The sequence below is a fragment of the Solanum pennellii genome, chromosome 6 (genome assembly GCF_001406875.1).
Source record: "Solanum pennellii chromosome 6, SPENNV200".
In the NCBI taxonomy this organism is placed as follows: domain Eukaryota; kingdom Viridiplantae; phylum Streptophyta; class Magnoliopsida; order Solanales; family Solanaceae; genus Solanum; species Solanum pennellii.
Window position 1 is genome coordinate 51,479,805 of NC_028642.1, and position 25,682 is coordinate 51,505,486.

The window sequence follows — 25,682 nt, forward strand, 5'->3', positions numbered from 1 at the left end:
CAGTATTTAATGTTTCCGAGCTACATATTATGTATCTGAATTAGTTTTCAATGTATCCGAGTTACATATTAATGTATTCGAGACATAATTTAATGTATTCGAGCTACATATTAATGTATTCGGGCTTCAATTATTATATTCGAATTTTTCAATTTTTAAGAAATTAATGTAATTAATAATTTAGTAGGGAAAGATTATAATTTCATATTAAAAGTATGAATTTACATAATTTACCCAAAAATAAATAAATAATAAAAATCTTATAATTATAAAAGATAATTTTACTGATTACGCCAAAATTTCCTTTCAAACAACATACATATAGTGGAAAGGAACAAAAGAGAGTGTGGAGTTAAAAGGGTAAAAAAAAATTGTCCAAAAATTCCAAAGGGCATATCAATTTTTTTTTAAAACCAAAACGGTAAAATCGCTCACGATGTAGCGACTATGGCCGTCTGAAAAAGCAAAATCGCTGCAATAGCAGCGATTTCCTAAATTTGCTTTTTTAAAAATAAAAAAATAAAAATTAAACAATCGCTCCACACGGAGCGATTTTCAAAATAAAATAATTTTTTTTTTATAAGTCTCTGCTTCTGCAGCGACTTCCATTAAAATTTTAAATTTTTATTTATTTTTATTTTTTGCTTTATTTAAAAAAAATTGATTCAATTTTTAAAAAAAAAAAAATCATTGACAGCGATATTAATTATTTTTTTAAAAAAAAATCAAATCTCTGTAAAGGCAGCGATTTACACTTAATTTATATATTTCTTTTGAAAATCTAATTAAATCGCTGCAAAAAAAATTAGCCGATTAATTTAAGTTTTCAAAAAAAAAAAAAATTTAAGTGTAAAGCAAAAAAAAAGAAGTTAAATGTAAGTCGCTGCAAAAGCAGCGACTTATTAAAAAAATTATATTTTTTTTTAATTTTGAAAAACATTATTTTTGGAAGTGCTCGAGTTCAAAACCAGACAACAACACACTAATTTTTTGGTTTCTTTTTTCTATTTTCTTCTTCAACCGCTTGATAAAAATTTTAGGTTCGCAATCGCCATTAATTTTTTAGTTTTTCATTTTTGTGAATTTTCTTCTTTATATTTAAATCCGCTTGATACTAAATTCATCACTGCTTTTCTTTCCATATTACGAAAGGTTTAACATATGGTCCTCTATGTTGTTGAATGCTCAAACACAATAAATGATCAACATGACAAGTGAAGATAGGACTTAGGAGTGACTCTTCCTTATATAACACTTAGCATGTTTTTATTTTATTTTGTATATTTAGCATGAACTTCAACCATTTTGTCATTGGTTTGTGTTATTTCCCTTTCAAGATATGGACAATAAACGAAAGCATTCCAACAGTATCCCTCAACACTACTACAAATTCATCCTAGGACACTCCGTTTGGATTAACTTAAAAATTATTTGAATCTACTTTTAATTAAGTTTTTGAAACCTAAAAGTGTTTGGTAAATAAAAAAAATAATTTAAAAATAACTTAAAATAAGTTACAAAGTGTTTGATAAAGTAAAAAATGACTTAAAATAAGTCAGGAACCAAAAGTAGGTCTCCCCCTACTTTTTTTTTTTTAAAAGTCATTGTAGAATATTTTTTTATTTTTGACTTAAAAACTATTTTTTTAAGTCAATCCAAACGGGCCCTAATTCTTAAATATAATATAACGCTAGATTAAAAAATGTGGATGGGTTTAAGGTTGTGTGGCGGATGAGATGCGGAGAGGGTAAGTGAGTCTTTTTTAAAACTAATATGGGAAGGGGCGGGTTGAAGTGAGTTTTTCTAAAAACTAATGTGGGGCGGATCGGGTTGCGGTATATGTGATTTTATGTGGATCAAACTCAATTTGAACTTTTTACATGTTATAATAGCGATGTATCATTATTTATTAAGATAATTTCTTTAAAGCTACTAAAATATTTAAGATAGAAACTGAAAATGGTTCAATAAAAAATAATATAATTTCTTACATGTTTCCCAATTGACTTATACAAAATAATTTTTAAAATCACTATCCTGTTAAATTAATATAACTTAAGGAAAAAATAATTTTATTTTTTATAAATTTGATTTTAGTATTAAATTTAACAATAAAAAACATAAAAAGAACTATTATTTGAGGCAGATTCATACGGCGTGAGGTGAGACAGGTTTAAAATGAAAAAGAATTTATTATACAGAGCGAATTAAGAATTTTACATGTTAAGCTCAACTCGCTCTGCCGCATCACCTCGTTGTCATCACAGTTTTCCATGTTAGATGACAGACACCCTACATTCCAAAAAGTTATATATCTAGATCGTAGACAAAGAAAGTTCATCGCCGACTATATATAGATGAGGAATTATGATTGCTAGAGGTCCTCTTCTAGGGTGAAACCCATAAGTGTCCTAATTTAATACTAGTAGTATTTACAATTCATAATGCAACCAACATAAATAAATAAGGAAGAGAAATAAATTTGAAAGGTACAAGTCATAACTTTACAACAAAAACATTGATGAGAGTGCTCAATTGTTGTCACTCATAAATAAATAAAATAGTAGTTGTAGTAGTTTTTTTTATTTTTTAGTTCACGTTGGAGCCCTACTAAATAGTAATTTTTTCATCGACAAACAAGCGGCTTTACTGCAGGTACTCTAAGGCAACTAAGAGTTCCACCTGGAATGACAGAGCACTCAGGTTGAGGCCTTTGCATTTGTCTTCCTGGAATACAGTTGGATGAGAAATCAATACCCACATTTCTCAATGGAAGTTTGTCACAATCGTGGCTCAACTCAGAGAAGAAATTGTAAGCAAGAGTCAGATTCACAAGGTTTCTGNGTTTCTTAGTGAACAAACCAAGTCTGGTAAATCTCCAGATAACTTGTTATGTCCCAAGTTGAGAACCTCAATGCCACTCAAACAAGAAAGGGTATCAGGCAAATGCCCCATTAGTGAATTGAAACTTACATCTAATACTTGCAAATCCGTCCATAATTCCACACCTTCTGGTATACAACCATTTAACTCATTGTTTAAGAACAAAATCTCCTTAATTCTCGGACCCATGTACCCTAAACTAAAAGGAATGTTGCCAGTAAACTTATTATTAGCAAAATTAATGACTGAAGCAGGGGAATTCCCTAAACTCTGAGGTAGTTCACCATCAAACTGGTTATTATTAAGAAAAATAGCATCAAGTTTTCTGTTGAACAGATCCTCGGGAATTGGGCCTGTGAAACTGTTGAATCTGAGATCTAAATAAAGAAGATTTGGGATGAATAGTACTGTAGTAGGGAATGGACCTGAGAAATGGTTGTTACTAAGGTCTAATTCAATGAGTGAAGACAGATCTCTGAATGTTTGTGGAATTATACCTGAAAATCTGTTGGTATTGAGATGAATGAGAGAAACGTCTGTTAAATAAGATACTTCTTTCACTAGAGTGCCTTGAAGATTTGCATGATTGAGATCTATACCTGTAACAACTGGGTTGCCCATGTAATCTTGAGACTTTGAGCAGAAAATTCCTTTGTAACTACACACATTTGGACCCACCCAATTCTTCAAAATCCCCGATGGATCATCAGTAATTGCAGATTTCCATGCTTGAAGAGCAGTGTATGCTGAACTTTGACTTGGGACAGCTCCTGGGTTTGGGCTGTTGATCCCTCCACCAAACCAAACACCTCCAGGTCCAACACCAACACCAACGCCAACGCCAACACCAACACCAACAACTTGAGTAACTACGATTTGAAGAAGCAAAACCAGAAAGCAACTTCCCCCCATTTTTGATTAAACAAGAGTCTTGTCTTTTTTTTTTGCAAGGTTGCACAAAATGTGATTGTAGCATTGATGAGAGACGATGTGGGTTTAGCTTCTTCAATGAGAGGTTTATTGCTACTCTCGTCTTACACTACATATTTAATACACTCAGCATTGCAATTGCAATTATTAATAAAAGCCTTTACTTCTTGTCATTGAGCACCAACTGTTCATGAAAATGAAGTTATGCCCAATTGCGTGGATAATCCATTTCAGGTTCCCCAAAGTCCAATTGGCGTTGTGTATCATACTTAGTTGATAGGAGTTTTTCCAGTTGCAAGTCCTGAAGTCTCACCCAATTTTTCTCATTTTTAGCTCTCTTCTCTGTACATTGAGTTGAGTTTGATTATATAGCCATCAAGCGGTTTCTGTACATATTTGGTATTTGTATTAAAGTTTGATTATTTTATATTCACGTTACCTAGAATCCCATTTAGGGAAAAACGCTCCCTACCTAAAAAAAAATTGAAAGCTTAAATTAAAAATTTTTAATTTTAAAAAGAGCAGCTTCACCCACTGACCGCTTGATGGCTATATAAGGTTACTTGGCTCTTCTTAGCTATAGAGTAAAACAATAAGATGATTAATTATTTTTATCAACAGCTCCAATATGATAGATTGCACTTTTTCTTGGCTCATCATGTATAACATTAATTGTATAAACTATTGGGGAAGGGCATAAATTTTCTATCAAGTTTTATATCGAAGAGTCAGTTATACGATTCAATTACTATGATAACCTATTACAGATCATTAGTATTTAAAAGTAAATTTAGTATCACCTTCAAACACATAACACCACTCTCACAATATGTGGTGTATTTAATTTTAACATAAGATCGTGTTAGAAATTATATTTTTTTATATTCTTTTCTTTTGTTAATTATATTTTACACTAATTAATCCCTAACTAATTATTAAAATCCTCTAATAATCATATTTTTTTTCAATCTAAAATCCTACTCATTTTATCTCTAATCTGATTAGGAAAATTATTTATTTGAATTTATATCACAGTTCTCTTAAGCGATAGAATTTGTCCATGCTAATTCATTTTATGATTTTTCTAGTGATGTATTTAGACACTAATTGAAAAAGGTGGAAAATATAATACATATTACATATAAATAATAGAGAAACCAAGATCTTCAAGTAATGACAAACTTTGATGCGACAATTAATATAAATCATTCTTAGAGTTAAAAGTCGTTTTATGATTTGTTTATTCAATTGCCAGATACTTCAGAATCTTATTTGAATAAATTTTCAAAAATAAAATATCATCTGTATAAAAGAAAAAGCATAAAAAAAACAGGTATGAACAATGTCATAAATAAGAATAATTACTCTGTTCAGAAAGTTACAAATTTAAATTAGATATACTAAAGGCAAAAGTATTCATTACCCCCTGTACTTGAAGCTTTTTATTCAGTGTACACCTAAACTTTATTTTGTTTCAATTACCCCCCTGAACTTGCTTATTCATTGAACACGTACATTACCGTTGTAACTTTATGATGTGGCAAAAAATTGCTGTCTCACGCGCTTTGTAGAGTTTAATTTCAGTTTCCATGCCAGGTGGACAGAAAAGGTGTACGTATTCGATGAATAAGCAAGTTCAGGGGGGTAATTGAAACAAAATAAAGTTTAGGTGTACACTGAATAAAAAGCTTCAAATACATGGGGGTAATGAATACTTTTGCCTATACTAAAATTACATATATTAACATAAATAGTAAGATAATTTGTTCTCGTGAATTATTCAAACTCGATTAACTTAAAAGCTTTGTTTGATTTAACCAAACCACATGGCATGTTGAATTTAATTAGAATAATGATTAGAAGAATTAAGCTAGGATGATTAATATGATTGTGACATTGATGATCCAAAAATCCTAGTGGGACCCTACATCAGCAACACAAACAAGTAAAAGTAGGATAACATTTTCCCAATTTCCATATGAAATAATTATTTTTAAAATGAAAATTATACTCTATGATTGTGATATTATGATACTACTTTTGTCATCGACTACTGAAAGAAATTAAAACTGTTTTTCGTTACCCTAAACTATTTATCCATATTTAATTACCAAGAAAATTCAATGTCTAATTCTCTATTTATATATCTTAATTAACTATATAGATGTCGTTAATAAGGAGAAAAACAAGAGCTTTTTAACACATGTTACTCGAACATATTATGCCAATTCAGAAGAAAACAATCCGGAACGAAGGGCATTTAGTACGAAAAATATATTTTGTCTAGGAAAGTAAGTTCTTTAATTAAATTTTTTACCAAAAATTGAAAAAACAAATTTCATAAATGACATGTCAAGTTCATTATTTCCTCTCACCCATCACCCTGTTATTTTGCTAAATTATATATAAATACTTTTGAGATGATACAAATAAGTTCAAGAAACATTTTTCTTTGTAACAGACATGCCCAAAAAAGAAAAAAAAGCAATAAAAAATGAAGCTAAGTGGGATTTCAAGTCAGATTTTGAAAATTTTATATTCAAATATTTTCAAGTATATTGGATTTTTGGGACTCCACTCATGGAATTTCAATTCCTTTTTTCCCCAAAAAAAACCACACGTTCAATAACCCGATTTTTCAAATTTTTAATTTCAAAATCTATGACCGAACAGGAGCAAATATTTAATTCAAGCGTAAACCAACCATATATCAACAAGATGAATATCAATCAGGAGAGGAAAAGAAAATTAGTATCCCACATTTTGCAAGATATAAATAAAGAATAAGAAATTGGGAATACCCCAAATTTGTTTATGAATAGAGAAAAACCAAGAGGCCCATTTGGCCTAAACAACAATATGGAATCAAAATAGAACACTTGTTCAATTTTGGATAGTACAAGAGCTAGCCAAAACATTATACAAGGAGAAAAGAAAAGGACGCAAGTTCGTTAATCAAAGTTCTTATTGTTTGACTTTAAAAAAAAAAAAAATTGGATAGTACAAGAGCTAGCCAAAACTTTATACAAGGAGAAAAGAAAAGGACGGCTAGTTCGTTAATCAAAGTTCTTATTGTTTGACTTTTTAAAAAAAACAAGAAAACATGACAAACAAAAGTAGACAGAAGGAGTGTGCATTATGTCAAACACTTGTTAAAGCATACAAATGGAGAACTTATCCAATACTCTTGTGTTGCATTCAGTGGCATTATCATTCTAACTGACATAACCATTTGTGGAGAGGGGAAAAAAACATAGCATCAAACTCAACAGCAAATTTTCTTCTTTTAGGTTTTAAGGTAAAGTTAAGTACTAGTAGTCAAGATGAGCAAGGGATGGGGTTAGTACATGGATCTTCCAGGCATAAATGAGGAAAAAATAACAGAACACAAGGCCTAAAGCTAGAAAAGACAGACACAAGTATCTCTTCAGACACCAATAAAATATTTTACAGTGGACATAAAACATGGGCTCCAAAAGGAAACCATGGGATGGAACTATATTACTTCCAGAGCTTAACAAACTTGTCATGACTAGCTGAAGCAACCAAACCTGCGACTCCCGATACAGCCAAGGAAGCAATTAATCCTTCATGGCCTGTGAGAGTCATTGTCTTGTTCTCATTCATGTTCCATAGCTCCAAAGACTGCAAAATGCAATTCATATGCATTAGAATTTGTAAAAACTATAGATCTAGTGAACTGAGAGATGGCCTCAGTTGAACCATGGGGACGCAGGATTCAAATACCAACATAGATGAGAGCTGAGAGTAGTTTCCTTCTCATCTGTCTGGAGACACAGTTATTTGGTACCTATACTAATGGATGGTAGTAGGTATCAAGTGGAGGTTGAGGTGCGCACAAGGCCCGGATGTCATCGTTATAAAAGCAAGTCACCTCACTCATTATCCATAGGGAAAGGGCGCAGGAGGAGGAGAGTGGGGACACAATATGACACGGCATCTCGGAACTTGGGACTGTGGAGTCAACTGAGTCTTAGAAAGTCTATGCTAAAACTATGAACAAACTGATTTGAAGAGTTACCGACCCAAAAATGAAGGTGATTGAAGGCGTAAGATTAAAAAGTTTAAAAACAGAGAAATGAAGAAAGAAGCAAGATGTTGACATAGTGAAGGTGCAACAGGAAATTTGTCGTTTTAAGAGAGACTTAAATCATGCAACATTTCATGGTTAATTTTTTTAATATTCAATGTTCCAGCGAGATTAGTCTACCAGCATTTTTTTTCTTTTCAACAGGAGATTGATGTACAGCACAAAAATAAGCTGCCAAGTGCATATAATCTCTAGATGAGTCCAAAAAACAATGCACACGACTTGCCTGGTAACAGCCGATAACTAGCAATGACGAGTATGCAGGGTGGAAAACACACGAGTGGAATTTGTTGCCGTTTGAACTAAGCTCATGTAGACAGTCACCTTCACTACCCGATCTCAATGTCCAAACCCTGACAGAGTCTTCACTAACAGATGCCAGGAGCTCGCCTGAGGGATCCCAGCAGACAGAATGGATTGGTTTTGTGTGGCCCTACAGAAACAATAGCAATATGTTAGGCACAACACTGGAAACACAAACAGAGCTAGAAAGAAAAATACGACGGCAACAACTATCAGTGCATGCAAACAGCCTTGGAAGAAAATCATAAGAAAAATATATTTATACAAAATTCTCTCCTACTATGTCTACCTCCTCCATCTCTCAACTCTTTCTATGTCAGGTCGTACTTTATTAGGTTAAGTAGCAGGTGCCTATTCTCATTAACTGTGCGAAAATCCAAAATTCTGTCATGAAATAAAAGCTAGATATAAAGCAATGGTGACTAGTGAAACAGAAGTCTCACTGCAATTAAAGGAACCTTACAACTGACAATGAAGCCATCTGCACGAATGCATTTTCTCAGCCTACATGGAAATATATTAGACGTGATCCTATCTTCGTTAAGTGTAATATTGGAATATGTTACTATTGATATTGTGAAGGTAGGACAAAGAATTAATAAATGATTAAATATCTCATGTTTCTTCTAATTATCTTAGTTATTTTCCTAGTTGCAGAGATGAATTAGCATATTTCAACTTCCAAAAGAGATTGGTGAAACACTAAAATATAATAAAGTTAATAACTTAAATAGTACTGATGTGTCATTAAGGAACACCAACCTTTAACGAATGCCGACAAGCTTGTGTCTCCACATCAAGTATTGATACAACGTTCTCGGCAGCAGCAGCGAGATATCTACCAATGCGAGGCTGGAATCTCACCTGAGCCGTCCCACCCTACTCGAGGCATGAAATAACAATCAGAAGAGATGGAGGATCATATAATTGTGCATCAGGTCCCCAATCCCCCGTGCTACTGCACATTAATAGTAGATGAAGAATTTTACCTTGAACACCCTTGTGCAGCTACCATTGTTAATACTCCAGTATCTTATTTCACCATCACCATCACAAGAACAGATGAGATCTTCTTTATTAGGATGGAAGTCAAGTGACATTACACCAGCAGAATGCCCAGTGAAAGTCCGAAGTGAGTAGCCCGGCTACAAATAATTACAGGATACATTAGGAAAACTTCAAGAAGAACAATCAAGATGGTCTTTATGCTACTTTTCTTATTTGGTCATTTATGTAACTGCACCATGATCCTACTAGAGATGTTCATCAATGCAACTTTACCACAACCTCTACCGTAATCATTCAAATGGATTTGAATTGACAAAATGACCGTCGCCAAGGTTTTCCACCCATTCTAAACAAGCCAATTCAGATTTGTGTCAACATCCGGCATGCATACGGCCCATCTCAGAGTAATGAAAATATCAATCATCCGCTCTTGGTCCATAATAAAAGCAAATCTAGTGTATTCCGCCAGATTCAATTACATATTACTCTCTTTATTAACAAATATAAACTTTCGCCAAACCTCAGACAGCAAATCAGATGAAAAAATATTGACAAACAAAAGCTCATAAGACAAGCCAAATATTCTAGAAAGCCGAAGATATTTGTTCTTAACGTTCTGTTTAATTTACCAATACCTTTGATATGTTATATAGGAGAGATCTCAAACTGTCTCAGCCTATAAGCACTAAAGACATTCCAAAACAGATATTTAGCACACTCAACGAAACAACTTGGATGGAAAATCTCAATCCAAAGCATAAAAATGCTAATAAGGAGAAAAAAAACATCAAACACTAGACTCTGTTGGCTTACATTGTCCGCATCCCAAACTCTGACAGTTTTGTCAAAAGAAGATGTTGCAAGTCTTGCCATGCTTGGACTGAAACGAACATCAGTAATGAGTGATGAGTGCTCTTCAAGTGTTGTTTTTTGTTTTAAGGTATCAGTATACCATAAAACAGCCTGCAAGAGAAGACGGACAAAAAAAAGTACAAGTTATTCTTTAAGAACCATGAAAAAAGAACTATGGCATCAAGTATAATTAGTCAATAACAATAAGACATTGTCATGGCAAGATTTTGGATACTTCTAGACTAACCTTTTTGTCATGGCCACCACTAGCTAGCAATTTTCCATCAGAGGAGAAATGACAACAAACAACTTTACTGCTACTAGCCCGAACAGCATTCACTTCATTAAATGAGAAGCCTGCAACTAAAGGTTATTCCTGTCAGAATATGCCCCAATGCATAATTCTAGATAAACTAGGCAGCAACAAATTTCCAAGTTAACAAATCATACATATAGACTTTGAGTGTACAACATTCATGTTTTTTGCTAATAAGAAACATCATAAATTGACTTAAAAATACAAATATTCATAACCAACACCAGATCCGCATAACAACAATTTCATAAACTGTTATGAACTGTTAAGTCCCAGATCGGTTGAGAGAATGGGGTTGTGGTCTCAAATCTAGCGAAATCCTCCCATCGGGTGCTTGATCAAGCACAAGATCCATTTCTTCAACATGGTATTAGAGAAAGCTACCATGTTGTTGTGTTTCACAATGTGGGTCCCCCTGTTATGTTGTCCACGCTCCAGTTGGTGAGTCCTGGGCGCGCAGGGAGGGTAAGTCCCATATTGGTTGAGGGAATGGATTATTGTCTCTTTATATGGCCTTGTGTAATCCTCTCCTACTTTTGGAGTTGAGTTATGCCCAACATCCCTTATATTTTTTTAACATGGACAATAGACACGCACCATAAAAATACATAGATATTAGAAAGTGAATGCACCACAAAATGGAACATTCTTTTTTGGTGATCTCGGTAAAATCTAATTTTTTTACTGTTCTCTGTAAAACTACCATTCTCTTTCCTTTATGTTAAATTCTTTTTATATGGGGGCAGAGATTAGGCTGAACTAGAGGCATCCTACAGAGATCAAAGTATCAAAAACTAAGTTAAGGTTTGAGGTAGAAATTGAAAGGCTTACAAAGATGAAAGAATTACGGCAATTACACACTAGTTATCATAGATTTCTTGTATCAAATATCAATTAGTTACACAACAATTAAAAGTTCAAACACAAAAGGAGAATGTGTCAAGTACAACTCCTGCTCAGTACAAGACCACACTAAATTCAGGTCAAAATATTAAGCCAGGGAACCAAGTAGACCTCACTAACCTTTACTAACATCCATACCACGACCAACTGCATCTCGAGGGTCCACCTCGTCTTGAGATAAAAACGATTCAACATTATCTTCAAGAGAACCATCAACCTCAAAACGATCCATATCAGCCTGCACAAAATCTTTGTCATCCCACTGCCAAAATTACATTCAATGAGGACTGGGACAACCCATTATGATTTCATCCACTGCCACAAGATAAAGCACTTCTTTACCAATTGATTTGATGGCGACGTGAGAGTGCCATTATTATCTGCTCCAAACATCATCAATGGCTTTGAAGAACTTCCACTATGTTGTAAGACAGGCATTGAAATCACATCTCCAGGTGTGTGAGTTGATGGCGTTGAAGGAGCAGAACTTGGGGAAGGTCCAGCGGTGTTTGCAGTTCCTGAGCTGTTGGCGGGTCCCGAAGATGAAACAGGGTGTTTTCTTTTCCTCCCAGTCTGGTTTTTTGAAGCCTTGAAAGACAAGAAATACCTTATTAGGAATCTTAATAACTTCAAGCCTGTGAAGCAGAAGCTGAGCATAACAATCTCCAATATTGATTTCCATGGATCCCTTCCAAGTCATAAGAGATCAAGAGCTTCTATCAATAAACACAACACAAAATTTTGTAATGTTGCCAATTTTTCACTTTTGGGTGGGAGGGGGGGGGGGCAGCCATTTGCAAAATAGAGGAGAGGCGGAAGTGCTGATATTCCAAAAAGATAAGCCTTCAGAGCTTAGTTCATTAACTTGATTCCTTAGTGCGGGTAACAACAAATGACCAAGAAGATTCTAAGCAAAATACAATTTTTTCTTGGTCGAACAGACTTCCTTTCAGAAATCATATTGCACTTACTTCATCAGTTAATATTTTCTGATTGTGCTACAGCATCAAGAAGAACCTGTTTTTCTAACAGTAAAAGTTTATGCCAACAAAACAAAAGAAACACGGGTTTATGCAGCTGAACAAAAGGGCCACATGATTATGCTGCTAAATAGAAGTTTCTATGGTATAAACCAGAAAAGTAGAGACCTGATCATTTCCACGAAAAGAATTTGACATGCTTCCATCTCCTGTGCCACTACCCATAATTTTATCCTGTTGTAGACTGTGATTTGAACTCTGTGGTTGCTGACCAGAAAGTGAGTGCTGAGGAAGCTGCTGCTGTTGCGACTGCTGTGGATTACCACTATGCTGTTGTTGTTGTTGCTGCTGCTGCTGCTGAAATTGGGCCATCCTCAACTATACATGAAATAAAATTCTAGTGATTAGATATGATGATCATGTATATAGCATGCTGCAATACATGGTTAACACATGCAAGACTTATAGCTGACATTTCACCGTTACATAGAAAAAGATGTGGTACCTTAAGCAAAATATCTTGATCTCCACGGGGCAAAACAGGGCAAGGACCCTGTGAAGGTGAACTCATATTTGGGACAACATCACCAACAGAATTTGAAAGGCCATCCTTGCCCATACTAGAGTTCCGATTACTAAGGAGCATCCGTAGCCTTCTGCTTTCGACGTCGTTAGCAGATGTTGAAGTCAAATTCTGCTGTGCTAAGATAAGTTGTTGCTGGTGTTGTGGTGATAGCATTTGCAGTTGATGGAAGGGCTGCGAACCCTGCATAAAAGACTTTGGCTGCTGGAGAAGCCCTGACGACCTCAGCTGATCATAGCCCTGACATGCATGACACAGAAAAATTTGTGATCGTAAAATACCAATAAACCTCCAAATATACGTCTCAGTCCAGAGCTATATGCTCATTCCATTTCAATTATGTGTCTTTCTTTCTTTTTAGTCTATATCAACAAGAAAGCCACTTTACTATATACTAGTTTTAAATTCCACCAATCCCATTCAGGAAATGAAATGGCATGTTTAGAATCACAAGATTCAAACGGTATTTTTGTTTATATAATGCACATTTTAGTTTAAGACCACAAGATAAAGAAGTCCACAATACGTTCTTAAACTTTGTATCCAAACAAAGCCACATAAAGTAATTAATCCTAATATATAAGACCAATCCTTTGTACACCCGCAAACAAGAAAAAAATGCCTAGAAGATGGAAGATTACAATTTTTTATATGTAAAGTATAGCGGTCCGATCACTTGAATTACCAGCCACCAAGAAAGCATCATCTTGAACGCACTACTAATAATCTTCAATAGAGGATGAATAATGAAGCCTTACAACAACAACAAAAACTCAGAGTAATCCAACAAGTGGGGTAAGCCTTACATTACCCCTACATATACATATAATGTTTCTATGAAAATCACTATGTTGTAGTCATCAAATTCTGATGCATTACCTATGATCTGCTCTAGGGCCACCAAAATTCCACAGCAAACTTAAGAACTCTCAGTAATTCCAAAGCACGGATGCCTTTACAGAACGCTAAATTTCAAAAACCCAAAAGCATAGGCCTTTTCTGCTAGCTAGGAGCAAACTTCAGAAAACCCACTCAGCTGACGAGAAAAAAGGTCTGACATATGCAATTCTGACTTTAAAAGTCCATAACATTGAGAACCCTGAAGGACTCAACATTGATTCCAGTAGAGCAGAACCAAAGGAGACAAATTTCACATTCATGTCTTACTGAATATCAAAACTGTGCACCTATCTCCAGAAGTGCTAAATAACTGTTTACCAACAACATGTAAAATGTTTGAACTCAACAATGCCTCTAGACAAGTTGCAACAAATGCAATCCTGGAAACAATTGACACTTGACACGTGAAAAGGTTTCAGATGAAATTTGCAGAAATACAATACAAACTTCAAAACCTGAGTTGCTCGGACACTCCAAAATGTTGCCGCATCCGCGTTGGATCCTCCAAAAATGCTCTACTTTTGAAGGATTCAACACGCACCTGATGACATTTTTGAAGAGCTCCAGCAACATAGTAATTAAAACTACAATAAGGTATTGGGACAACCAGGTTTCTGAACCAACTCCTTCCCCATCAAAATAACGAATGGGCAGCTCCACTGAACCCTTTCCTGATACCACCATGCTATGAATACCATCCTTCAGGTAACCCAATACATTTTCTAGAAATAAATTAAACATTTACTACTTGATCGAGCCGTACATTGCCCATGTAAATCAGCAAAATCACAAAGACATGTACTGGGACACATATTGGTATATAGAAGCCAATAACATATAATGCGGCAAATGCACTGTCAGAAACAATGAAGCAAGGAGAACCTACAAGACATAATGATAGAAACTTACAGTGAGGGGCCATCCTTTCAAAGTCAAATTGTTGCCAGCTTGATTTGATCCTAATACAACACAGTTAGGTCAGTTCATCTGTAGATCAAAAAAGTCTATGACGACAAGTCCCCTACTTCAATTTCCTTTAGAATTTAATACCATGTAATTATTTGATAATCAAAATAGAAAAATAAGTTATATATCAAGGAGCAGGCTTTCAAAAAGAAGCAAAAGCACATAGGAGATCGACAAAGATAAGGTACCAGGTATTCCAATCAAGGAACCTTCGGGACCTGCAGCTCGGGGATTAAGCATCGGATTGATTTCAGTCTTTATGTCCTGCTCAAATGAGGTAATAAACCATGTAGCTAAAGATTAAAATTACTGTAAATGAAACTCCTCAAACAAAGAAACTAGAGAAAGAAGAATACTGACTGGTGTAGACCCTGGAAGTTGCTGACTACGTGCCTGAACCTGTGGGGACATGCTACCAGCAGTACCATGCAGCATTTGCCTGAAAGTGGGAAACCAGAAACACCTTAGTCCAATTTAGACAAATTTAGACAGATTAATAATGTCAAAATTGCTTTCAGTCAACCGAAATAAACTAAACTTCTTGGTTTACATTATTGCAATAAACCTATGCTCCAAAATAAACAATTAGATAGAATAATAAGAGTATAAACCAGGTTACTTTATCACCTTAAGCTCCTCAAATTGCAAGAAGCCTTCCCAATGAAAATATTGCATAGATCAACATTAAGTTCATAAATAATGAAGTAGTCAAAATCGGATCTTTTTCCTTGCTCTTCTTAGTTTTATCTCTAAGAATTATGCCAACCATATCTCTAGTATGTCCCATTTTAGTATGAACAGGTAAATAAACTATATTCAGAATCATACCCTGAGGGCTGCCCAGCTGATGCTGCTGCTGCAGATTTCAGCACAGATGCATGATTTGGATCTAAAAGCTGATTGACATTCTCACTAAACCTTTGCTGAAACAATAAAAACATTTAAGTTAATAGCTGAAAGGCAATAGTTCTTCCAAACCTTCGTGCAAGATTGCTACCTTCATAGCTGCATCGTCTAATCTTTCCTCGTACATCTTTGTAGCCAATGCATTTGCAGTTCCAGTATTCTGTCTCAGGAGAGAGTCGCTTCCACCAATCCCATTAGTTGTGCCGTTCAAGAGGTGGTTACCATCTCTACGCTGTTGTTGCTGCTGTGCTTGCTGCTGCTGCTGCTGCTGCTGCTGTTGCTGCTGTTGGTGTTGCTGCTGCTGCTGCTGCTGTTGCTGCCTCTGCAATAAAATCTGCTGCATCTGCAATTGTTGTTGTTGCTGCTGCTGCTGCTGTTGTTGCTGTTGCTGCTGCAGATGTTGAGGCTGTTGAGATTGCTGTTGTTGTTGCTGCTGCTCCCTTGCCTTCATTATTTGTGTCTGCAATTCGAGATTAACATTGTATATAAAGCAAATGAAAAGCTGCACAAAACCTTAAGATAGAATTATAGATGAGATTTCAACAGCCCAGCCAATAATGAGATAGTCATCAAATAAACACCACTTTTTTTAATCAGTGGGTCGTCAAATAAACATACAACTGGTTGAAAGAATGACAGCTCACTCTAGATGCTAAAATTCACTGCCCAAACAATGTTCACTCTTGGTTTAGATAAACCTGACAGATTCCAACAGTTCAAGATCTACACAAACTCAAAAAGATTTTCTGGACTGTTTATTAGATTGTCTGTTATAGATGTAGGTTGACAGTGCATATGCAGCCATGATCACAGCCAAATAAATCAATCAACCCCGTCCACTCAACAGACTTTTTTTTATTAAGGTAATAAACCATACAACAGATCATTTAACATGCTAAATACTCGAACATCAAGATAATAGCAGGAAAACAGGCATTTTAAAAGCGTGTATCTATAGAATTCATTATAACTTGTACAGATACTATACATTAAATTTTGTATTCCCATAAGGTAAGAATAAGAATTTTTCTGGCAAATCTGCAGTCTGATCTCAAAGACAAAGGCATGCTCTGACAAGACCCAATATATGAATGGGTTCATGAGGTTGGTAAGAGGACTAGGATACATGGGATGTCCCAAATTAGGGTTTCTCCACTGCAACCCCACAACAGCAAAGGGAAAGGAATACATACAATGGAGAGAAAGTATGGCTTCCCTATAATCAGTTCCTAAAACACACTAACCATTTCAACAACAGAAATGACATTACTATTAAGGAGTTAAAGTAATACAGTTTCCATGAATCCATGAAATATTTACTATTAAAGTTAATGTCGATAAAGTTCAACAAACCTTTGCATAATTATATCACAAATTAAGGCACAAAAAGAAAAGCAGCTGAGTATCCTTTTCCACTTATCAGGTAACAGTTATGTAATTATTTTATCCAGAGAAATTGTTAAGTGAAAAAGTAAAAGGCCTTCTGCCTCAGTTGCAACAGATGGTTCTACAAAATATTGACATGAGTGCAACCAAAAACATTCTAATCAAACAAACAACTGAATACAAGTTAAAAAGAAAGCAAGTTTGGACATCACTTGTCTTCACACGTAGTAAGCGTCCTGCCTCTGGTATCGATACAACTTCCTAACAGCTCTCATGTAAGTTGTAACAAAAGAATGAAAACAGCAAGAGACATTCTTGACAAGAAGTCTCAATAGTTTTTACATAAATTCAACTAAGGACTACAAAACTAATCATATCAGAATAACTTAACTTAAGGTCCAGTTGAATGATAAAGTTCATAAGACACAAATTTTGTCATAAACTAACCTCGATATAAGAGGCAGCAACTTCCGAGTGCTTCTCATTGGTCCTTGCGATGAATATGTCCCAAAATACAGACCACCATTCAAATAGAAAACCACCAGGAGCATCAATAGCTGAAAGAAAGACAATCAACAGGTCAAAATAATGAAAACCAACTGGTGAAGACCAACCTACTTGGCAAATGCTCAAATTTATAATCTCACCAACAGGGTCAGATGACACTTTCCCTTCAGCTTGAAAGGCCTGAGCAGAAGCCTTTAGATCCCTTTTCACTAAATAATCATGAATATAGACATCTAACCTGTAGTTCAAAGTACCAATACTGTGTCAGTAACCACAACAGAAATCACAGTTGAGATACAGATATTCTGATATAGATAGGTCCAAAACAGAAATTTGGAAACCTGGTTGCATTTCATAGACAGGTAGGATTCAATTTGATTATAGAAACGTGAATTAGGAAAAAAATACAAAGGTGAGGGAACACTTGGACCTTGAAACAACAACTTCTTACTCTTTCTACAAAACAAGATTGTGTATCTTTTAACTTTTTTCACTAACGTAAAACAATAGGAGAGAACCAATTTGACTGCTCATACTGCTGGTTAATTAAGAGACCTACTTTTTCTTCACTTGAATCATGTTTCCAAGAAGCAGATAATCAAAAGAAAAAAGATTTCTTTTTTACTAATGAAAGGTGTTCAGTTCTTTTACATTCATACAAAAGCCCTAACCACCCAAAACACTGACTGCTTCCTTCAGCCAAACCCTAGCAGCACGAGAGTTACTAAAAATGACTCGAACTTTCTTCAAACAATATGTAACAAACATATAATTAAACATCCCCAGAACACGAATCTGGCGAATACCCATGGAACTATCCAAAAAGTTGAAACTTTACACAAACCCCAAAACCAAAAACTGAACCCAAACAGAGAAAAGTGAAAACAAGAATACACATAAAACATATAATAATAACAATAAAAAACAAGAAAACTAACATTTTATCCGCTTCCCAGTTGGTCTGAGACATGTTTAGTAATCCAGTAATTCAAACAAACTCTTCTTAATAATGCCAGATCCTTAGAAACCCATTCCTTCTTCTTTGCCCTCTGAAGTATATTTCATCAATGAAAATAAAAATAAGAAACAATAAAAAAAATATTTTTGGTTACTAATGAATTCAAGAAAGAACATAATAAAGGATACAGATAGAAAAAAACATATGGGTGTCTGTATATACCCTTTACATTAGTGTTTTTGCATATATAATTGCAATCTTGAGATGAATGGACTCAGTATGACTGATAAAAAAGAAAGAAAGATTAAAGAAAAAGAATGACTTTTTTTTTTAATTTTCTTCAGCTTTTTTTTTACTATTTTTTTCTCTCATGAAACTGAAATTCTCTTCTTTTTCTGATGATGGGTTTAGAAAAGAAGGGTTGGATTTGCTGGAGCTGATGTTGCAGATATCGTAATTTCTGTAAGATGATTTTTGCATAAAAGCCCTTTCTTTTTATCAAATTTTCAATACAAGTCCTCTTAAAAAAAAAGCTAATCTGTTCCTTCTTTCTAAAATAGCCCTGAGTTATCGAGTAATTAACTATAATGACATCTAAATAGTATAAGTTGTAAGAAATTATTTAATCAGCATGGACAAAAACGTCATTTCAAAATTATTTAGTCTTTCGACAGATGTACTATCGTTGCAGTATATTTGCATAGTAAGTCCCTTGATTTTAGTGAATTTGCGTTTTGTATTCATGTTCTAGATCTTCAATTCTTCATTAATTTAATATTGAACCTTAAGGAATAAGAATTGATCAATTCCGGGTAGGTTGCCAAACTCAAAATGACAATTTTGTCCTTTGAGGTCAAAGTGATTTTTAATAAAACTAATAGGAATTTTTGTCATTTAAACCGAGTCTAAAACAAGTCATTTTGAGTAAAACTAGTGATAAGTAAAATAAATACTTTTATCGATTATATTAATAATAAGTTATATGTCTTGTCAGAAAAACGTAAATTTAAAATTCAAAATAAATTTAGAACATCTGTGAATTATTTATGATTTTTTTCAACTCTTTAAAAAAATATATATAAAATTTTATTTCATTTTCTATTTATCTATATTAAATATTCAGATCAGCTAAATCAATTATTTGAAAAATAGTAATAAGTATGTGGCTTTTGTAAGTGGAAATGAATAGTTTAATTCAGAATTTAGATTCAAACAATTAGTTATAATTTTTTCATGCCCTTTATAAAAAAAAAAATTATGATATCATATACTTTTTATATTAACAAAAAAATATTGATATTTGCTAAAGTAATGTTTGTTTTTCCCTTCACGCATTTGGTTGTTGTGATATCATAACAATCTATTTGTTATTATTATTTTATTATATTAAACATGTGATGTATTAGATCACTAGTCAAACAATTACGACTATGATTTTTATGTGTTATAGATGATATTTATGATTAGATATATTTGATTCAAAAATAGTTGATGATAAATTAGAGATTAAAATTATAATTATTATATTTATATTTGGTTATGAATACTATTATTTTGACTTTAAAGATAATTTGTCTTGTTATTTGTATTATAATAATAAATAATTATTCAGTGTCATATTATAATTCATGAAATAATTTTATTTATCCTATTTCTAACAAACAACCCCTTATTATTTAGATTTTTAAACTGAGATTAAGAATATGATTCATTATATATTTGAGAATTACGAGTAGTAATCATTAATTGAGGCAGTTCACTTGATGTCCAAGAAAATTAAATGATAAGTTAATAATTTAAGAGACTTTAAACAACTCATTATTTATTATCATGAGCTTAAGTATTATTGCTAGTTGTAATATCCTCAAATAATTATTCTCTTTTTTTTTATCCTCAAATAATTGATTTGTGATCCCACTATATACAAAGCTAATAATTCAACAACATTTATTCTGTGGTAGCTACTCCCCCCGTTCAGAAATATTTGTCGTGTTACGCTTATCAAAAGTCAATTTGACTAATTTTTAAAAGTAAATTAGATCACATTAATTCGATATTTTAAATAAAAAAAATAAATATTCTAAAACTATAAGAAAAGTAATATAAATTACAACTTCTTCATATTAATATGATGAAAAAATGCATCTTAAAACGTTAGTCAAAGTTTTTATAGTTTGACTCTGAAAATAGAAACCATGGCAGACAATACCGGACGGAGAGAGTAATTTATTTCTCTATAATACACATCTTCGTGATTTTTTTTTGTCTTTAATCATTTTATTTTCAAAGAGAAAAAGATATTCGAAAAAAAAAAACAATATAGAAATAGTCATGTTATGACAAAATTATAATTAGTCATTACTTATTTTTATAATTATTCTTATTATATATTCAATATTCAATACAATATAATCGTGTGAAAAGAGAGTGAAATTTTTTAACTAGGACTAAAAAATACTAAAAATAAATAGTACTTTACTTAATTGAAATATAAAATCTCACATATATGCTTCTATTGAAGAATTTTATCATGTCTATTTTATCTATATACTTTAATTGAATTGAATATTTGAATGTATATTTTAATAAATATTTATGTTGAATTTAATCAAGAAAAAATATTGATAAACTATTTTTTTAACTGATTAAATAATTATAAGGCGAAAAACTTTATTTGCTAAATATTTATGAAATAAATTCCTTCATGTAATTTGTAAAATGCAAAACAATTTCCCTTTGATGACAAAAAGTTGACTTATAATCAATTCCTATCCTAATTTGCATTTTCCTTCCTCTTCCTCAAGTCAAACAAGGAAAGAAGAAGAGAGGGATAATGTTAGAAAATCATTTTATTTTTATTTTCAATTTGGAAATGTCTCTACAAATATACAAAAAAAAAAAAAGCAAAACACACTTGCATAGAGATAAAAAAATATCTTGAAATTTATTAGTAATCTCAATTTATTTGTGTGATTATTATTATATCTTAAAATTCACTCATTCACCGCTCTCCTCCCCCTTCCTTCTTTCCTTTGCCCTACCAGAAAAAAAAGAGGAGAAACTTAAAAGAATTTGTTTTTTTAAAAGGAAAAAGGGCCTCAACTTTATTTTACTAGTTAACTATGCCCTTATCGTCAAAGTGAATTTAATTTTACCCCTATCGTTACTAATCTCACCATATATATCCCTCATTTAACGGAAAGACACAAATCAATTCAGATTAATCCGATTTCGATTGAAATTACCCAATTTTCTTTTTTCAATCCAAATTCGACCCACAAAACCAAAAGAATCAATACCAAATTAAAACCCAAAACCATCTCTCTAATATTCTTTCATCTCCTTCCTCTTCTTCGTTTCTAATCCAAACCCAAGTCAAGAAGATGAAGAATGTGGTATTCAGTCCAACTCTGGTTTTTGCGATTGAAATCCTAAGTGCACAATGAGCAATTTGCTAACATTTGGCAATCCCGTTGTGTACTCCATGCAGTAAACAACTTGAGGGTATGCTCATGTACTCTTTGCTTTAAGGCAACTTGTTGAAATTTGAGGTCGTCATTTTGAATGTAGCATTTTGGAAATGAGGCTTTGACCTGAAATGAGGATAAGTATGATCTTTAATCCGTCTCCATTTTGTAGCTGTATTTGTAATAGGGTTCTGATTCTTACTGGTTATGGTGGAGTGGAATTTGTGGGTTAGAAGTGAAAAATTGATCCTCATTGATCGAATATCATAGGCAAGAAAGGGAAAAAAGGATTTCCACCCGAGGCTAAAAGCAAACTAGTAAAGTAATTGCATAGCTTCCATGGAAATTGATTTGAGCTACTGATTTCTGAGATGTTTGATTGAAGAAATCAAGAATCAAACTAATTCTAGAAATTCTAATAAAAACAATAAAACGAGAGGGAGAAAAAAGAAGAGAAGATGAAAGCAGAAGTAGTAGTATTGAGGTTGAAAGCTAAGAAATGGTTTCTTTGAAGTGTTTCTTTTTGGAGAATGGATGATAAAAATGAGTTAAATGTATTCAGAGGAGTCGGGCCATGGCTTTATTTACACATAAAGAAACAAAAAGAGAAAATTGAATTTGGATTAGAGATGAAGAAGATGAAGGAGATGGGTTTGGGTTTGGGTTTTAATTTGATAATGATTCATTTGGTTTAGTAGGTCGGGTTTGGATTGAAAAGAGAAAATTGGGTAATTTCAATCGAAATCGGGTTAATTTGAATTGATTTAGGTCTTTCTGTTAAATGAGGGGTATATATGATGAGTTTAGTAACGGTAGGGATAAAATTAACGTCACTTTAACGGTAAGGGCATAGTTAACTAACAAAACAAAGTTGATGGATATTTTTGACCTTTTTCCCTTTTAAAAATGAATAGGAAAAAAAAAACACAACTAAAATTAATACAAATCATGTGTCCCATAACAAATAAAGTTTATTTTATTTAATTTCTTTTACTTTTGTTCTTAAATTTAATGGTTTTGATATTTTCTCTTCAATATTTTAAGTGAAAAATAAATAGATAGTAATATTTACGATACTAAAGTAACAAATAACTTTTTGTATGCATAAGTTTATAGTTTTATATGATTATTGTATACTACAAATTATGTAAGTCATGACTATACTGTACTTACCTAGCAGCATTTCTAATTTTGTACAAAAAAATAATTAAAAAATAAATTTTATAACATTTTAAAAAATTTGTCGTAGTGTTCAAAATCTGAGGTTGATCTTTAGGGGCATATATTTTTAATTATTTTAAGAATTTTTTTTTAATGAACATAATGTTGTATAAATTGATTTTTAATTTTTTTCTCTTTTATCATCAACTTAATATATGCCTAAGTTTTAAAAATCGAAGTTGTGTGCCTATAATTTGCGGATACTTATGACCAATAGAAAGATGAAAATACCTTTGTCTGCAAAAATTTACTAAATGAGCAACAATGACGAAGATTCAACATTTAAAAATAAATAATTTTTTTTTTTTAAAAAAAGAGAAAAATTAGATATTAATCCTTTTGAAGTACAATTAGTGCAAAAACTATACTTAAACCCTATCATCCCCCATATGAGTTTGCCCCTTACTCCCTCGTAAAGAAATTATTTAACATAAATTTATGTTAGGTATAAGTTTTAAAATTTACTTATAAGGTAAACTTGTGGTTAATTGAATATGTTCATTGTCTTAAAATAAATTGAAACTTCTAGCTTAAAGACAAAAGTTAGAATGTACGTCAAATGTACAATGTATCTAAGTTTTAACTTTTTATTGTAGGGAAAAACTTCTAGTCAATTAAACAGGTTCATTGTTTAAAAACGTCTTGAATATCTGTCCTGTGAGAAAAAATTAGAAATTATGTCTCGTAGGCAATATCTGTTTGGTAGGGAGTAGAAGTAGTTCATGTATTATATATAGTATTAATTAATACTATGTTTGATAGAATTTCTGGCCTAAGTATAACTAATCCATGGATTAGTCATACATTCTACATGGTATTATAAGATGTATTACTAATACCTTCCATTTTGTGGTATTAGTAATACAATGGATTTATTTATTTATATAAAGACAAAATATCATTAAAATCATTTTATTTATTTTGTTGATTTTATATTTTATATTTTTTATTTATACTAGTAAATTTATTTTAATAAATTAGCTTTAAAATTTTGTAATTTAGAGCAAGTTGTTTTGATAAATAAATCCAATACATATCAATATAATATTTAAAAAATGTAAGTTGGTTAACATATACTAATTGAAAAGACGAATATATCACCACATGACGTTTGTGATCTTAATTGAATATATTTTTTGTTGATTTATATGTGGTTTCTATTTATTTGTATTTTGAGCGATTTATAAATTGCATACACATTAAACCACAAATTGCAATTTTAATGTATAAATATAGATGATTTATTCGATTTTACTGTTGCTTACCATCTTTTCGATTTTAAAGTAGATGGTATATCTATTCTAAATTGAAAATTGACGTTTTAAAGTTATTATATTATTAAGATGATAATTATTTTTCCTCAAATAATTCAAGTGAGAAAATAACGAATATGACAACAAAATTGTTCTTTTCCTAGCTCGTTAGAAGGCCATAGAAAAATAATATTGTCCGGTAATATTTACCTTGTTCCGATAACATAAAATAGAAAATCTCATTATAATTCAAGGGTATAATTGAGAAGAAGCTTTTTGTAGAGTTTTAACCCAAAACAAGATGAGTTGAGAAGCAAGGAACCAAACACTTGATAAATATACCCTACATTATTAATCTCAGCACTACTAATCCCTACATAACTAATATTTACATTACTAATTCCTGCGTTATTTATTTTTCTACTAAATGACCACTTATGGTCTAACAAACATAACTTTTGATCAGTTTGATAATTTAATATCTTAAATATCTTGAACATCTTATGAACAAAAGTTAGATCTTTTCTTAAACTCAAACTATATTTTTACTTTTAGAAAAAGTTAAGTAGGGCCGAAAGTTCAAGTACCACATCTTATGGAGGTAGATTTTGTTACATTTTTTTTATAGGGAACAAAATATCAAGACCAATTTATCTTATGTTCATTTATTAACTTGACTCATATGTTCAATCAAACAACATCAAATGAATTGGAATGAAGAAAATATATATCATCGTTTATATATAGGCAAACAACATAATCCTTCTTTTTAATGTGCTAGTTCAAGCATAATTACGTATCTTATCGTGAGTATTTAAAATTACCATTCGTGCAAGATTTTGAGTCCTATGTACATTGATCAAAATTAAACGTAATTTATTTCAAATACAATGTTTCTCAATAGATTTACATATATTCAGGACACGCTGACTCTCTCACTCGTTTCTCTTTTCTTTCTCTTATCTCGCATGCCTCTTTCCTTATGTATCTCCGCTTCAGAGTGATATGAAATATATTAATTTGTCATCTCAGATACATGTGTCTGGATACATTGACTTTCACACTTGACTCTCTTCCCTCTCGCTCATCTTTATGTATATGTATTTTAGAGTTTATTTTATAGCAAAAAACATGTATCTAGATGTATTTAATTTCAAATCTTATGTTCAAATTATTAATTGAGAAGATAATATGTAATCATTTTAAACTTTAGAGATGATTAATAAATTGGGGAAAACTACAGATACCC

The 25,682-nt window shown here is 32.4% G+C and overlaps 1 protein-coding gene and 1 pseudogene across 6 annotated transcripts; both read right to left on the reverse strand.

The window, feature by feature from the left end:
- Positions 1-2,356: 2,356 nt before the first annotated feature.
- LOC107021104 lies at positions 2,357-4,164 on the reverse strand (annotated as a pseudogene).
- A 2,903-nt stretch (positions 4,165-7,067) lies between these two features.
- On the reverse strand, positions 7,068-18,923 carry LOC107023120 (transcriptional corepressor LEUNIG). Of its 6 annotated transcripts, none has more exons than XM_015223690.2 (19): positions 18,715-18,923; positions 18,473-18,583; positions 17,675-17,772; positions 17,475-17,584; positions 15,733-16,101; positions 15,564-15,658; positions 15,096-15,174; positions 14,924-14,999; positions 14,679-14,728; positions 12,792-13,109; positions 12,455-12,664; positions 11,649-11,879; positions 11,427-11,568; positions 10,335-10,450; positions 10,049-10,198; positions 9,217-9,372; positions 8,990-9,106; positions 8,151-8,357; positions 7,068-7,458 (listed from the first exon to the last, which is right to left on the reverse strand). In XM_015223690.2, exons 2-19 carry the CDS (start codon positions 18,502-18,504, stop codon positions 7,315-7,317), a joined length of 2,700 nt encoding a protein of 899 aa, XP_015079176.1. In that variant the 5' UTR covers positions 18,505-18,583; positions 18,715-18,923; the 3' UTR covers positions 7,068-7,314. The 6 variants fall into 6 exon arrangements, with proteins under 6 accessions (XP_015079176.1, XP_027773274.1, XP_015079178.1 ...); XM_027917473.1 differs by having other exon boundaries at positions 11,649-11,894; positions 18,695-18,922; XM_015223692.2 differs by having other exon boundaries at positions 10,335-10,444; positions 11,427-11,544; positions 11,649-11,894; positions 18,715-18,921.
- Between the last annotated feature and the right edge of the window lie 6,759 nt (positions 18,924-25,682).

Coding starts and splice junctions, on each gene's coding strand:
- LOC107023120 (XM_027917473.1), bottom strand. CDS start 18,504: ATGTCTCAGACCAACTGGGAAGCGGATAAAAT. Junction 17,773..18,472: donor AACTGGGAAGCGGATAAAAT/GTTAGTTTTCTT, acceptor TTTGAACTACAG/GTTAGATGTCTATATTCATG. Junction 9,373..10,048: donor GAGTTTGGGATGCGGACAAT/GTAAGCCAACAG, acceptor AATTATTTGTAG/CCGGGCTACTCACTTCGGAC.